The sequence below is a fragment of the Tetrao urogallus genome (genome assembly GCF_951394365.1).
Source record: "Tetrao urogallus genome assembly, chromosome: 9".
Lineage (NCBI taxonomy): Eukaryota > Metazoa > Chordata > Aves > Galliformes > Phasianidae > Tetrao > Tetrao urogallus.
In genome coordinates this window covers 14,841,511-14,856,270 of record NC_136822.1, presented here as the reverse complement: position 1 = coordinate 14,856,270, position 14,760 = coordinate 14,841,511, and the positions used below count along the sequence as shown (strand labels likewise).

Below are 14,760 nucleotides of genomic sequence, written 5' to 3'. Positions count from 1 at the left end.
GCTGTTTGCAGAAGAGAGCTTTCATCTTTTTATCATGAAGGAAAGCTTACGCGTATGTGGCCAAAGAAATAAATAAAACTACCCTGGCCATGTCCCAGGAAGCAACGGAGTTGATGATAACCCAATAGTATTTTTCATTTCAGAGCATGCAGGATGCCTAATGCCATTCTAACCAATCCTGAAAAAGGCCTGAAAATTTAAAAAGGTGGCAGCAATTAATAAATAACACGTGGCAAATTTAAAACCCCACACTGATGTTTTTCACTGCAGTTTTTAATATCATAATCCTATACTATACATGAAATGTCCAGCCATGAACGCAGCTAGAATCACCAAATCATTATGGTTGGAAAAGATCACTAAGATCGAGTCCAACCCAACCCATTCCCACTCACCATGTACCTCAGTGCCACATCTCCACATTTCCTTAACATCTCCACTGATGGTGACTCCAACACCTCTCTAGACAGCCTGTTTCAATGCCTTAGCTTGACCCTAAAAATGGTTGATTGGGATGAGTTAGATGGTGGTTGAACTTTGTGATCTTAGTGGTCTTTTCCAACCTCAGTGATTTTATACAAAGTTAAAGCTGAGGAAGGGTACGACACGTGACATTTAATCCCTGAGGTGGGGTAGGATGGAGCAACCCCAGCCTGCTGAGCAACAGGAGGTGTTGAGGCAAGTCTGCGAAGACAAAAGGAACAGGATGTAAAATTTCCAAATGAAGAGTATTTGACATATACTTATGGCTTTCTACAGTAATGGATCCCTGGCAGGTAAAGCCACAGTGTTTAATCAGAGGGTGATAAGGTTGGGAGCTCCATTTCCTAACAGCACTGCACAGTTCTGTGTGTTTTGCTGTCTGTCATTTTGAACAACGCCCTTCGCTCAAGCGCTGATCCTCAGAACACACGATACATTGTTAGAAGAGATTAGTTTAACTGCAGATTATTATTTTTTTCTGCTTTCACAAAGCACTTACAAGAAATTAATGCTTGGAAAGTGGAGCTCTGAAGCACAGGATAACAGTTTATTTACGTTCACAGCAGCTTACCTCCCAAAGTCAACCCTCAGGCCCCAGATCCATTCCCATGTCAATGAAGTTGGCTGCTACAGCGATGTGCCACTTACTTGTGAACTCACTGAAGTGGCTTTGCTGGAACAGAAGGGCGGAAAGCTAAAACTGGCTACAGGACAACACAGAACTCCTTCAGCGATCAAAAGAGAATTGGGGAAACAAAATATGAATTTTGATGCACGATTTTGTGAACAGTAGCAAAAAGACCGCCCAAGGTCTCGGTCAGCTCATAGGAAATTACTGTATAGATGGAGACACTGCCCTGACAAGGCCAGCTTTCCCCTCCCAGCCTTTCCTCCATCTGACAGTTGCAGCTGCCACCACACCTACTCTTTGGGCTCCGTTGTAACGCAGTCACTGATAGGAGTCACCCATGGGAAAGTAGCACGGTGGGCCTAGAATGATGTCAGGTGCCATGAAGAACATTTTTCCTTTGCCTCACAAACTTCTGAACCTTACAAGAGGGTAGCCTTCCGCTCCTTGATTTTTTTTCCCCTTCTACTAATGAACTTTAACAATGCATATCCTGCCAGGAAACGTTACCATGCGTTAGTGATAAACTATTACAGAAAGAGGTAAACCAAGTTTCCAAGACGCGACTCTAAGCTGATAAACATATTACACCCACAGCTCAACGACTGCGCAGAAAAACAAAAAAAATAAACAGTTCTAAGAGCAGATAACGTAGCGCCAGTGCTGTCAAAACATGGCTCTGTGCATGAAGCATAGCTACTGGAACTGAACCTGGCTGAACTAATGGCTCTCCATTAAATTTGGGTATTCCTACATGGCTCAGCACAGACCACAGAGATATATATGTATATATCCCTGCCATGAGGGAGCTGGAGGCCTCAGTAAAAGAGATGCACGTAAAATCATAGAACTGCTCAGGTTGGAAAAGATCTTCAAGATCATCAAGTCCAACTTCAACTTAACCATACTATCCTAATTCTAACAACCCTCCTAAATCATGTCCCTGAGCATCACATCTAAAAAGGACCTTCACCATCAAGATCAAGTCCAACCTCAACATAGCCATACTACTCTAACAACCCACCACTAAATCATGTCCCTGGGGTACCACATCTAGACAGTTCTTAAACACATTCAGGGATGGTGACTCAACCACCTCCAGGGGAGCCTATTTGAGTGCTTAACAACTCTTTCTGTAAAGAAGCTTTTCCTGATATCCAACCTAAACACAGTGTACAAACAACAGTGGTCAATGCTCATCCCAGCAACAAACAAATAAAAATAAAAAAAAAAACAAGGAGAACAAAACCATGAGGATGCCCTAGCTGCAAGGTAATTAGCAAAAGCAGTTGGGACTTCCAAGCACCAACAAGCACCATACAGGATACACGGTTCATGCAGAAACCCAGAAGAGGATGTTTTTCAGACAGAACACAGAATGACGCCTGGGGAATTCTTCACCAGTCACTTTTCACAACCAAAATACAGAAGTGCCAACTCCATTGTGCCAACTCTTCCTTTTCACACTTCCAGAGCTGCTCAACAATTAAGAAATATGTATTTTGGCACTTTCTATTTTAGAATAAATTAGAAAACAGTAAAAATAAGTACTCCATCCCCAGAAAATAATACAACTGTATATGGATGAATATTTAGCACGCTGGAGAGCCTAAAACAAATAAATCACAAAATCATAAAAGATGTAGACCTACTTTTATGAACCAGTTATTGCCTAACTTGTAGAAAACAAAAATAAGCCAATAGAAACAACAATAAAAATAATAAGCAATGCCATTTTCAGCATATTCAGAAGATCAGCAGTGCGCCCAGCATTAATTTCTTTGAGTCATTACCAAATCTTTTTAAAAGATTTTCCATGTAGTTGAGACTGGGACAAAAACTGGATAATGCAGATAGAATCTGGGACCTTCAAAACTGCAAACACCAGTTGTCTTATCAGCAAGCACACGTTGAGAAATGATGTCAAGTGCACAGCTACTGAAGCAGTGAGGAATTTGTTGAAAAGATAATCAGGAAGAAGTTTAATTTGCCTTCCAGTCTTATGACTGACAGCTCTTAAACAAGAAGCTGCATTTTAAAAGAATCGCTTGCAATTCTTCAAGATGTTGCAGAAAGAGGTGCTGCCACAGATACAGATTCCAGTGCATTGATCTGTATGTTAATCAGGTTAACGATACTGTCAGGCAGCAGCTGAAGTAAGATTTCTTATGTTGGCAGTGTTAAGAAAACCAGTCTAGATGCATACAGCACAACAACCTTCCACTGTGTTACTGCACCTAGAATAGATTCGTTCCCAGTTCTTGTGATTTGCCTAGCATTTGCTTCAAAGATTGAGCAGAAGGGAATCCCCCTTCCCCCCCACCATAGCAAATGATGCCATGGAAGTACGACAGGGATGATGGGAGGCCCCAGCCTGGAAGGGCTTAGCTTTGTCTAGACACAAACATGGGATCACTGCTGGGGAGAAGGCTCACCCATCCCAGCACTTGGCAGCTAGCAACAGACTGATTCTAAACCTACCTGCTAGGTTGGCACAACTTTTCTGAGTTACAAATTACCTTCTGCCCACAAATTTAAGACATTTCATCACTAACGATAAATATCTTCCTTATCTTCAAGAACCAGCTGGTTATTAATGAGGTTCCACATCTTGCCCCACAGAACCTGTAGCAAAAAACCCTCTCACCCCCACACCACCAGCTGCTGCAATCGTTCATTTACATAAATGACCTCTATTTCAGATTCCCTGTCCCTCTGATTTATGGTTTTAAGAAAAAATAGACATGAATTAAGGAAATAAGAGAGACTTAATGAGCCAGCTTAGCAGCTTTGGCCACATGCAAATACTGCAGCCAATCACTGGCAGCCGATAGCAAGAGCAAACATGCCACAGATATGCAGCACTTCTCTTCAGAACCCAGGATGCTATCCAAAACATCTAGGGATGTTCATGATCAACAGCTTTCTGGTGTCATGTTAGCTCTTCATTTCTCCGGATCTCAAATCAAAGGGGCAATCTCCTTAAAAATGCCTCTAACTCACTTGGCCTTTTCTTCACAGTATAATATTCATTGTACAAAGCTTAGGCCAGAGAGGATCTACACTACACTATTTAAACTTATGTCTAATCGTGTGGATCTGAAAGAAGCCCAGACTATTGAAAATCTGGACGGTCTTTCAAGGAGCATTTATTAAAAAGCTGTGTGAGTTTAACATGTGTGACATTCCCCAATCCAACACCATCACAACAACAGGTATCTGACCCTCCTTCAGAAGGTGTGGGCTCCAAACACTCATGTGATATCATCAAGTGTGTCTCCAAAGTGGTAAAAAGCAAACAGTTCTAAGAAATACTAATTCCACAGGAAGTAAGGACTAAGTCCAAAATGATAGTGGTTATATAAGAGATTGGATTAAGGATAATCTACAGTGATGTGTGCATATTTACAGAAGACTTGGAAGAACAGTGTTTCAAACAATCATTTGATGAAAAGTTAGTTGTTAAAGGAAACAATTTGCTGTACTAGGTTATATTCATGTGAGCGAGGAGAAAAATGAGCAGTAAAAGAGATCAGGTATTAAATGTTGCCTGGAGCCCTATTCTGAAGTGGGATCCGAGGTCCTCATGAGCACTACCATTCAAGACACAGCTCTTCCAGGAACAGAATGAATTCAGTGGTGCCATTCAGCTTGAAGTCACCCCATCACTAGGGGCTTCTCTGCTGCTATAGCACTGGAGATTTAACAACCATGTGATTATTATTACTGACTATTACTCAGTGCTCAACAGTTCACCGAAGGTAACACCTTGCATCTGAGCAGCCAAACCATGATGTAATTCTGTGCCATTAAGGGAGCATGCAGTCAATAAGTCACTTACCTTCCTCCCCACCTAAACATTCTGCCTTCTAATATCACTCTCATCCAGCACAGAAGGAGGAAGGATTAGAAGGACACTACCAAAAAACATACCAGGTCTTTCTATTAAAATTCACTGCATTAAAACATTGATTAATTCAAGTGATATTTGATTAAGAAGTCATGAAAGCAACATCCAGAAGAAGTAGTTTCATGCCACGGATCCCTTGCTGAACAACTTTTCTTATGTTCTCGGTATTTTTGCTATCAGCCCACAGTCACCATCCCACACCCAGCCCAAACAGGGGAGGCTCACCAGACCCCACATCGTGGAACAACGCACAGTCACCCAAAGAATGGCACAGTCAGAAAGTACACACACAGTGAGGCTTCTCCAGCTCCTGCCTATTTGTGTGTGGGCATTTTCTGAGTCACGGAGGGGGTGCACACACCTGTGTGCAGCTCACAGCCCTCTCTACAAAGTCTATAGCAAAACACCAGCTGCCCTTCCTCCCTACAGCATCCATCAAATCCTCACATCTGCTACAGCTCTGCTTTTCTGGACACCTTCCTAGCTGGCTTCCAAGGCTTCCCACTTTACTCCTGGATATCATGAATTCCACTTGAACACTTTTAACATGCCAAAACACTATTTCAATAATGGCTTCTCCAGAACTTTTTTTTTTTAAATATAATTATTATTATGAATGTAATGTTTCCAAACAACATTCTTGATTGTCAGAATCAAACAGTATTGCTGTGATAACCCTGTAAGAACCCTATCTCCTCCTGCGTTACTGTTATCCTTACATTAGCTGGGAGATTTTGAGAAGAAACTGACTCTCAGAAGAATTTGGTGGAAACGAATCATTATTCACTGGGGCAAACTCAAAGCTAGCATCCCCTCTGGCCAGCCGATGGTTCAGGGGTTCACACCAACAGTTGGAGCCGTGGCTCGCCAGGATGTGTAGCTCTGCTCAAACTATACATGATGGTATTCGTGATGCGTTTGAATCAAGTTGTTCCCACTCTGTGTTGGCTTTTTTTTTTTTGTAGTTATGCCAACAGTAGTCACAGCTGGGAAAAGTGAATTGCAGTTTACATCTTCAGTACAGAAAGTGTTTAAATATTTATCTGATATACAGCTCTGAAAGAGGCAGTACTAAGATCTGTTGCTGTGGGTATTCTGTCTGACACCTCTGTTGAACAGAGCGTGTTCTCATGAAAATGACTATTGCTAACATTTTGGCACTTTGTGACCAAAATGCTGAACCTGTCATCCAGCAGCACACACTATACATAAACCACAGCCTCGGCCATGGAGACCTTCTGACAGACCAAACACAGCAGGTAAAGAAAACAGTAGGTTAATCTCTTATTATTGTAGCATATAATAGCATAATATGTTATTATTTAATACACATTAGTATTACATACATAGCATACATTATCATTTGAATATATCACTGCTGCAAGAAGATGCAGAGCCAGAGCTCTCTCCTGTAGATGAGGGATTGAACCCCAAAGATCCTCTCAGATAACCTTGAGCAGTGCAAGTCAAATATGCAGCATAAAGTCCTTGTGAGTACTGTTTTCAGAGCAGGACTCCGAAGTTTCAGCCACAGCATGCAAAGCGTGAGACGGTTGTCATGAAAAACATTCCACGTTATAAACCACTATTCTAAAAGCACCAGAGATCGGGCCAGGAATCCAAGCCCTAAATGATATCAAGTGACTTATTATGCTATTTCCTTCAACCAAAGAAATTACATCTCGCAAGAAAAACCAAAACAGCTATCTGAAATTGAACAAATTCTATCTGGCAATTAAGCAGAAGGTAAAAGAGCAAAGAGAGGCTGCAAGGAAAGATGTGTTGGGTTTATCCTTTATACTGACACGCTGCTTCCCTCCCTGACAAGCTTGAGAAATATTGCTGTAATCATCGTATCATTATTTTTTTTGCCTTCCAGTAATTATGTCACTGTATAATTGAAGCTCCTGAAATTGATGTAAGCACAAGTCCATAAAACATAATAAAACCCACGGCTGGAACTTAAAGTAGTGAAAATCAGTCAAGAAATAAAAGCGCTGTTTTTCTTCCTTATCAGAATAATTGACAAGGTCTGAGGTAAGTTCTCCATCACTGGATATCTTTTATCATGACGTTCTTCCACAGAATCAAGGCACAGACTCAGGGAAGCCCTACAGCCCGAATGAGGAGGGGGACAGTCAAACTGACTGCAATGATACTCTGACTTCATTTGCTAAGAGTAGGTTAAGTACCTGGAAAAACAGTCTAAGTCAAATACCTTACTTTGCAACAGCTAAATATTTGAAAGTTACCATAGTACCTCAGTATTCCCAAGATGTAACACAAGAGGACAGGAGAGGAACTTCTGAAATACAGCCTCCAAATGTGGTCACAGCAACGCCAGCCGCTCTGCCCTGGCAGGGAGACAGCGGCTACCTTCCACTGGAGCACAAGATAACAAAAATCCCAGGACACAAAGTCTCTCCTTCAGTTCCCTATTGAATTAGTTGGCTCTTGATTCGAGCCAATAGCAAGCACAGAAATATGGACTGACAAACTGACCATCCCTGATCAGTGAGCAGCTCTCATAGAGGATGTGTGACCAGGCAGAAAAAGCCCAGCAAGGACCATAGCACTCATCCAACCTCTCAGTGCACAAGCTGGGAAGGACATGATGCTGAGAAACTCAAGCCTGATCAATTTCCTACCACTGAGCCAGGGAGTGGATGGCTGGAGGAAGAAAAAATGGTGCTTTGCCTCTCAAAGAAGGTATTACATAAAGCGTCCAGAATATTTAGACGTTCCCATATGTTTCACTGTGACAACGGAACCTGTGGATAAGGCATCAATACCACAGGCACAGCAGAACGCAGTGCACCCCTGAGGAAACCTCTCTTCAGACAGACAGGATGAGCAGGGCGCTCGACGTGCTGAAGGCACGGCTCCATCTGCAGCCTTACCTTCTGCACGATACAGCAAAAAATCTTTCTGCTGGATACACCAGCAAAAAAAGCAGCTCAGCTCCCTGCAGAACGCAGACTAATGGGTTGGGATGGTGAACATAAAAACGATCAGCCCACACATCTCCATCTTAACAAACTGATATGTACTGAGCCTGTAAAGTCTCCTCCGAGAGCATCAGTTATACCACCCGTCTGATTTACATTTTTCAAGGAAATAATTGAAGTTGTTCAGCTTGCTCCAAAGGCCCAATGGGAAGGAGAAAATCCTCAAGATACCTATGTGGCAGCTTTGCAGCAGCATGAGACTAAACAAATGGAAAAACCTAAAATAGCTTGCGACAGTTTATCATTAATCAGTAGGAATTACTTGGCAGAATTCAGTATCTTTCAGTGCAACTTCATGGCACCTTTCCCAAAGAACTAATACAAACACGAGCACATAGCAAGAGATTCAGGGAATAGGGGAAAAGGGATGTCATCGCTGAGTAAGTTGCTGATGGCAAGAAACAAAAAATAACACTACATAGGGCAGCACCTGTGTGGCTGAAAAACATGACTGGCATGTTCCAGCTAATTCATTTGGCAAGCTTAAATTCACCACAGGAGGATCATAATCGTACTACAAAACACTGAAGCCTTCTGAACTGCCTCCTTGCAGTCAGACACCATTTCTTCAGCAATTTTATTTATTTCAGCGTTTGCCCAGAATAGAGAAAATACTCAAAACCTTCCTCTTATAAAACTGCTCACCTATTCACAAAAGACCATTAGTGTAGAACATACGAAGGTATGAGGATAAGTGAGACAGGCATTATCTTTGTTTAGAGCCAGTGATAAAATTGTGAAACTACAAAACTGCCAGCTCAGGCAACCTGCACCAGGCCTACAAAGAAGCCCTTGTGCTGGCAGGTTTTGGCAAGGGATCTAAGCACCAAACTATTCCATTTTTCTATATGAAACTATATGAACTATATGAAATAGTCTAATACTAAACGCAATTTACTCACAGGGTGTGTAAAGTGTGTACAATGATCCAAACTTACAGCAGTCAGCACAGCTTTCCTGAACTCTGATTTGGACTCTCCAATAGCTACCAAAGAACTTTTGCTTCAACCTTCAGTATCGGTTCTCAGAGGCTGCATGGACTGCAGCAGATGCCTTGACTGTATATGGATATATGTATAATGTTTTAGTTCCCACTTATGATGATCTGTTGCATAAGACAGTTTTGCAGTTACATGTGCCAATATACACATAGCTCATTTACTCACTTCATGCAGATTTAAAAGGAAGAGACACGTTCTAATGCATTTCAAACCATCACTCCAATTGTTATTGTTTAAGATAAGAAGTTCCATAAATGACCAGACTGAAAACCTTGCATTTGCATGTCTAAAATCACACAACCTCAGACAAAGAAAGTAGCTAGAATCCATAAAAAGAACCAGGCCAAAACAGTCCAGAACAGTTCCCACCCTGCTGGAATCACCCTCATTACTTTTGTCCAAACAGTATACCTTCATATTCTTAAGAATTTGAAAACTATGAGTGTGGGAAACAAACTGTAGCAGTGCTGTCATGCTCACACATACAAACCCAAGTTATGAGTGCTGACTGTATCTTAACATTTCCCACAGTTTACATCTCTAGAAGAGAAAGAACTTTTCTTGCATAAAAGTTTTAAAGATAAATCTGCAAACAAAATAAAATCGTTCTGATGTTTGAAAAGAACTGACTTTGATTAGTGAAAGAAAAAAAATAATACAGAGAGGGCTTCGTGTCCATTACAATGAAAAACAGATTATCTCCCATTTGCATTGCTCTGGTTGCTTTACACATTCCTCAATCATGTGAGGATGGCTATTACTACAAAATCTGGAGCTGTGTCAGAATGAGCTTTCCATGGACGGAGGACGCACAAAGTAGAAAGGGTTCATCATTACGAAAGCTTTGTGAAATAACAACAACAGTTGCAAATACCCTATCAGAGCTGTCCAGTGCCACAGCACGAAGACCAGATATCAAAAGTAACCTCTGACAACTGCACTTTGAATCAGCCTTGTCATCAGACTTCACACAGTGGTAACAAAGTTCACTCCATGCAAAGAGTAATGTTTCAACATTCCAGGTATTGCTCCTTCCAGGCATTGTAATAGATAAATATTTTAATCCACAGCAGTGCAAACTGCAGTTTAACTACTCTGATTTGTAGGAAATTCTCTGCTTAGGCCCTAACTTCAGTGAAGAAAAAAAGCAGTAAGATCTTTCTGTCATATCACAAACACTGAACTGACCTTCCATTGCTCCCTGGGAAGCAGTCTCACCACCACGATGTCACCATTCAGGGCTCTGTTGCGAGCAACCACTCCATCAATAAAGATATCGCGAGTCCCATCCTGGACAAAGAGGAAGAAAAAAAAAATCAACGTCGGACCAAAGCGTATTAAGTTACAGTTGTTATGAGGTTTAAAACGCTGTCATCAACAAGGCACACCCGAGTGAGACAAACATCCTGCAGTCAAGCACAGGAGCAAAATGGATTCACCACATGCCCTTCAATATGCAACATCTTTCAGCAAATAAGCTCTTTGTGCTGTGCATGTGCCAGCACAGTAGTTGCACAGTATTTATCCAAGGCAGAGTCAAGCTCTCCAAGTATACTGTCTGCTAACTCTGCTCAGTTCCTCTGCAATTACTCTTAGGAATGGGTAGAGAGCTCTCCGCAGCCACAGCTCTCCATGTATTAAGTTCCCAGTTGAAGCACCGCAAAAGCTGTTGTTCAGATCACGTTTGCAAGGCAGTCTCTGCAAAGTGCCCTGCGCAGAGCTGCCTGCTGCTGTCCTGCAGGAGGGGGGAAAGCAGGGGCAAGGGACCAGCGAGGCAGCCTGTGGAGGTGGCCTGGACAGAGGCTGGGGATGCAGTTCCTTTGAATGAAGAAACACGGTATATCCCACATTTGGCACAACCGATGTTAGAACAAATTCAGAAAGAAATGGGGACTACAGAAGCCAACTGTACGTTGCTGTACAGAAGCAAGCGTGAGTATCATCTGCTGAAGCAGACGTGTTAGGACATCTTTTCTCAATACTCTTTGTTAACATCCTTGCACAAGAGCTTCTACTAATTGCAGACACTACAATCATGCACCCCAGACACGTTTGGCATTCTGCTAATCTAGATTTGGAGCAGAAGATTTTCTTAATGGGGTGAACAAAGACAAAGTTTTCTGAAGATGCCAACGCAGATGTTTTAGTTTTTAAGGTATTGCCAATTTTGTCCCTATTTTTGTCTAATTAGTTATAGCACTCTTGCTGCTTTCATTTCTATCCTCTCACAATTTGGTATATGAAGAATTTATATTCTTCATATACCATGAACGCATGAAGGCAACAAACAACGTGAGCATTTAGTTTCAAGGTGAGCAGTGAGCAGACTTTTCCAACAGAGAGCTATCCTGTCATTTTGAAGTACACACACACAAAAAAGAGGATGAGTTTCTTTAGAGCAAAACTTCCTTGTCTTTCAATGAAAAGACTGCCTCACAGAAGTTAAACTCTCACTCACAACCTTAGTGGCTTCTCAGATACGCGCTCCCGAATCTCAAGCGCTCGAGTAAATCCAATCAGAACTACCAGCACAATCAGCCTCCAAGAAAAACTTTTTATAACCTGAAAACACGAGGCCTTAATATCACATAAATATCTTACTCTGCTTAGATACCAAAACAATGAAACGACAGAACCCTGCCGTGATGTGAAACCAAGGCTGTCCTCCAAGAGACCAAATTACTCTTAGAAAGAAAAGCAGCAGCAGCAGCTCAACAGCTGCGTGAAAGCTGCCTCCCATGACAAGATGCAGAAAAATTGCAGAGCCTCTTGGACCAACATAATTCAAATTGGAAGCTGTTCTTTTCAAAAAGCCAGATTTTTTACACATGGTCTTTTTCCTCATTCCTCCCCACCCTCTGCCTTCTGCCCAACCTCCTCACCTAAATCCACCACTTCATCAGAGTCATTTATTAAAGAAAATGCCCTTTTTTTTTTTTTTTGTCTGTACACGCAGCTGCTCTGTGCTGTGAGACGCAAGCTGGCATTCAGGACAATTTGTTTATTCTGCACTTTTCTCCTGTCTTCCTTCTCCCCAAGGTTTTTAAGAGAAAGGCTCTGGGCCTTGCAACAAAGAGACAGACAGACAGAGCATGCACAGCAAGAAACACGCTGGGACTTCTGGTGTTAAAAGGTGAACAGCTGTTGCATTTGAACATCCATTGGCATTTGAAGCTGTAGCCAAGTGAGAGCTGCAAGCAGAGGGGCTGGTGCCCTAGCCAGCAGCAGAGGACATGGGGTGATTCTTCACAGCTGTAGCTCTTGCAGCATCTGGTAATGATGGGAAGCCCTGCAGAACACTAAGGCTGCAAACCCTCCTGCTACCCCCAGTGGCAAATACAGTTACATGAAAGAGAAGTTCTTAAAGCATCTGTCAGAGCAAGAACAGTTCCCACACCAGATCCACCTTCACCCAGGTGCTAATTCTGCTTGATACTAAGGAAAAAAATGGTTCTAGGATTCAGCCTCACAAGGGAAAGCAAAGTAGAAAGGTAAATGAGATAACCTCAGCTAACCCTCCTTTGCAGAGCAGCAAGCAGTATACTGCACAGGACACCAGGGATGATCAGAGGTAGAGCTTCACATCTGTTGAAACTCATATCAGTAGCTGGATTTTACATGTAACCTTGTATTTTGTAACTTCCAAGAAGAAAGGAATCACAGTTCCTTTCTCCCTTACAAGTTCAGTGTTACTTCACTGAGGTACCAGAGAGCTATTCCATACTTCTTCCTCTAATTCATAGCAAGAACCCACTTCACGCACCCTGGGTTTCAACCACGTCAGCCTCCTGCAATACAGAGGGCTGTGAAACATCATCTGCAATGAATAAAGTGAACTGACACTGCACACATTTCAAGGCTTTCAATCCAAGCTTCAACACATCACTGCTGTCAGTAGCAGGGACAAGAGTGTCAGCATTTCACTGCCTATCCCCTACAGCTACAAAACATTTCAATATGAAACTCTCTCACTGATAGTAACATTTTGGCCAAGTCAGACCCAGATAAAAAGCTTTAGCTGTACCATCTGTGAGGTCACCTTCCCAATTGGAAGTACTTTTAATTGCAAGAGCCCCTCTTTTGGGTGCACATAAAGAAAGAAGGGAGAAAAGGCACAAAGCAGTCCCACGTGACAGAAGCACATCCCAAGCCAACCAATATCCAGCTAGTGCAAAAGCGGGCACATGAAAAGGAATCGTGCGTATTATTTCTGGAATGATTTTTCAAATTAGCTCATGCAGCAGATCGAGAAAGGAGAGCGTATTTGTTTAGGGAAGATTAACTTAAATCAGTGGAAAATCTATAAAACCTCTGTAGCCATGAACCAGCGGTTTACAATTACGCTATGTGGTGGTCCTCAAACCTGAGTTCAGCTGGCTTCTGTGGGACCCAGCAGTATCCCCAGCTTCAGCAGAAGCAAAGTCGGTTGTTCTTTGAAGGATAAAAAAGCAAGATTTGTTTGGGAGTATCTGGTTTAAAAGTAAATCCAGATCATGTTCATTTATTCCAGCTCACTCACCTCTGAGTGACCTTTCATACACAGCATAACTCCTACATTAATGCACCTTTACTTATGAACTTCAGAGCATTTTAAAATTACACTTACTGGAGATGGAATGAAGGCTTCATGGTACTTCTTAGGATTTATTCTCAAGGGTCCCTTAAATTAAAAGAAAAAAAAAAGGAGACAGAGAAAGATTACGCCTGAATCTTATTAATTTTATATAACATCAGTTAAATTAGAGCTGCGGGTAATATATCTGCTGTGAAACATGAGAGATACATCCAAATTTCCATTATACATTTTAAGTCTTGACAACTTAGCATCCGAGAAATTTCTAGCCAAAAGGAACCTTCATCATAGGCTTAAGCTGATCTACTGCAGTCTGTCACAGAGGAGATGTTGAATCATTGCTTGTTGCTGCTACTGCATGAACTGTGAATACAAGTCCTCCTGTTTCCTTCACACGTTTCCTGCAGAGCATCCACCAACTTCATTACAAAAAAAAAAAAAAATGGACAATTGAAAGAATTTGTTTTGCTCTGCTTTGGAAAAGGAGAGCATTGGCTTCACTTAATTTGGAGAAGAGAAAGAAGGAAAGGCTGACCTGCTGAGGTGCAACTGTGATTCCATCCCAAGAGGGTCCCAGGATCTGGGGTTCAGGTGGCTGCAGTTAAAACTGACAGCACTTCATTCTTATGGAACCACAGCCCTGTTAATTAGCTATCTGCTTTAACACAGGTTTTTGCCTTGTGCTGAAAAGTTTAAACTTCCTCCATTTGGGTATTTGAAACAAGGCTGGCCAATTTGTTACATGAACAGATTCCATCTGTTTGCACTTCTGTGTTAAGTAATCATAGAACTCTCTCCCAGGGATTGCCTCCTTAAAATTTACTGCACCATATAATTTTTTATGTATTCTAGGAAACATTCAGACAAGAGGAAAATAAAGCTGATTACATGAGGAAGTTTTGCTGCCTTGAAAAGGAATTTGCAGATTTATGAAGGTTTTCCATTGTTTTTATTTGTTTGGGTTTGGAAACACTAGCACCATATATCCTATATTCCTTAGGCATTACCTGATTACTTTGCTGTGACATCGTGTTGTGCCTTATAAAGCTAATATCAATGAGCACACCAGCCCCACGGCTAGCCAGTGACCAGGGACAACAGAAAGAAAAGCATGGGGATACTTCACAGAACTCTCAAGGGTCTTTTCCCCACTCATA

The 14,760-nt window shown here is 41.9% G+C and overlaps 1 protein-coding gene across 1 annotated transcript in view; it reads right to left on the bottom strand.

Annotated features, from left to right (window-relative positions):
• DIS3L2 (DIS3 like 3'-5' exoribonuclease 2) overlaps nucleotides 1-14,760 on the bottom strand; it is a gene marked incomplete at both ends in the record, with an annotated part of 163,372 nt that overhangs the window by 128,097 nt on the left and 20,515 nt on the right. Inside the window, 2 exons of the mRNA XM_079540028.1 lie at nucleotides 10,219-10,320; nucleotides 13,637-13,690. Coding sequence (XP_079396154.1) covers nucleotides 10,219-10,320; nucleotides 13,637-13,690 — 156 coding nt within the window. The remainder of the gene's footprint in view (nucleotides 1-10,218; nucleotides 10,321-13,636; nucleotides 13,691-14,760) is intronic.